Source organism: Malurus melanocephalus, unplaced genomic scaffold (assembly GCF_030028575.1).
Source record: "Malurus melanocephalus ecotype Western Australia unplaced genomic scaffold, MMel_1.1 scaffold_2270, whole genome shotgun sequence".
NCBI lineage: Eukaryota > Metazoa > Chordata > Aves > Passeriformes > Maluridae > Malurus > Malurus melanocephalus.
Genome location: NW_026625502.1, coordinates 8,194 through 9,627, shown reverse-complemented (window position 1 = coordinate 9,627; position 1,434 = coordinate 8,194). Strand labels below are relative to the sequence as shown.

General features: G+C 71.5%; 1 protein-coding gene across 1 annotated transcript in view; it reads right to left on the bottom strand.

The window, feature by feature from the left end:
• The window catches only part of LOC130587692 (proto-oncogene tyrosine-protein kinase LCK-like), a gene marked incomplete at its 3' end in the record, with an annotated part of 12,002 nt that overhangs the window by 3,314 nt on the left and 7,254 nt on the right, over positions 1-1,434 (bottom strand). The window contains exons 2-5 of the mRNA XM_057388668.1: positions 1,367-1,433; positions 1,180-1,270; positions 229-327; positions 20-136 (exon numbers count right to left, since the gene is read on the bottom strand). Of these exons, the coding sequence (XP_057244651.1) occupies positions 20-136; positions 229-327; positions 1,180-1,270; positions 1,367-1,433 (374 nt within the window). The remainder of the gene's footprint in view (positions 1-19; positions 137-228; positions 328-1,179; positions 1,271-1,366; position 1,434) is intronic.

The following is a 1,434-nucleotide window of genomic DNA, read 5'->3' as shown; positions in this document are numbered from 1 at the left end:
CCCCCGGAGCCGCGGGGACCCTCGGGCCGCACCTTTGGAGGTCTCGCTCTCGCGGATGAGGAAGGAGCCGTGCGTGTTTCCCGACGCCAGCAGCTGCCGCTCCGCGTCCTTGCGGCTGATGTTCTTGAAAAACCACCTGGGGACGGGCAGCGGGCTCGGATTTAGGGGTTTTTTGGGATTTTCCGGAGCTCGGATCCCGCCGGGATCCCCTCCCCGACCCCCACTCACGGCTCGGGCTCCAGGCTGTTGGCCACGGCCACGAAATTGTGCGGGATCAGCCCCTGCTGGCCCGTGGTGAGCGACTGAGCCTTCCACCACTCGCCGTTCCTGTGGGGAGGGGGACACGGCGCGGTGAGACCACCGGGAGAGCGCAGGGAACCCCGGGAACCGGCACGGAACCCCGGGAACCGGCACGGAGAGAACCCCGGGAACCGACACGGAACACCGGGAACCCGCACGGAACCCCGGGAACCCGCACGGAACCCCGGGAACCGGCACGGAGAGACCCCCGGGAGCCGCCGGGATCCTGGAATCTCAGAGCTCCCCCGGACCCCGCAGAGACCCCCACGGGAGCCCGCCCAGACCCCTCCGAGAGCCACGGGGATCCCGGAATCCCAGAGCACCCCGGGACTCCGCCCAGAGCCCCCTGAGAGCCGCGAGGACCCCGGAACCCCAGACCCTCCGGAACCGCGGGGATCCCAGGACTTCGCACAGAGAGACCCCCGGGACCCCTCCCAGAGCCCCCCGGAGCCGCAGGGATCCCCGGGACACGGCGCGATGAGATCCCGACGGGACCCCGCAGAGATCCCCCGGGACCCCGCACAGAGTCCCCCGGGACCCCAGACCCCCAAGAACTGCGGGAACCCCGCACTGACCCCCGAGAGCCGCGGCGATCCCGGGACCCCAGAGCCCCCCGAGACCCCGCCCAAAGCCCCCCGGGACTCCACACGGAGAGACCCCCGACAGCTGCGGGGAGAGACCCCCGGGACCCCTCACAGACCCCCCCAGAGCCGCGGAGATCCCGGAATCCCGCACAGAGTCCCCTGGGACCCCAGAGCCCCCGAAGCCGCGGCGATCCCGGGACCCCAGAGCCCCCCGGGTCCCCGCCCAGACTCCCCCGGGACCCCAGACCCCCCGAAGCCGCGGCCATCCCGGAGCCCCTCCCCAATTTTCCCTCACTCCTCCAGCACTCGCAGCTTCTCCCCCTTGCGCAGCCCCAGGTCGCCGTCGTGCTTGGGCTCGTAGTTGTACAGGGCCACCACCAGCTTTTCTGAGGGGACAAAGGGACGGGCGAGGTGACAGCGGCCACCTCGGGGGTGACAGCGGCCACCTCGGGGGTGGCACCGTCCCCATGGCCAGTCCTCACCTTGCATGGGCGAGCACGGAGGGGACGGGGACTCGTAGGACACCAGCGGGTCCTGAACCTCGGAGCCA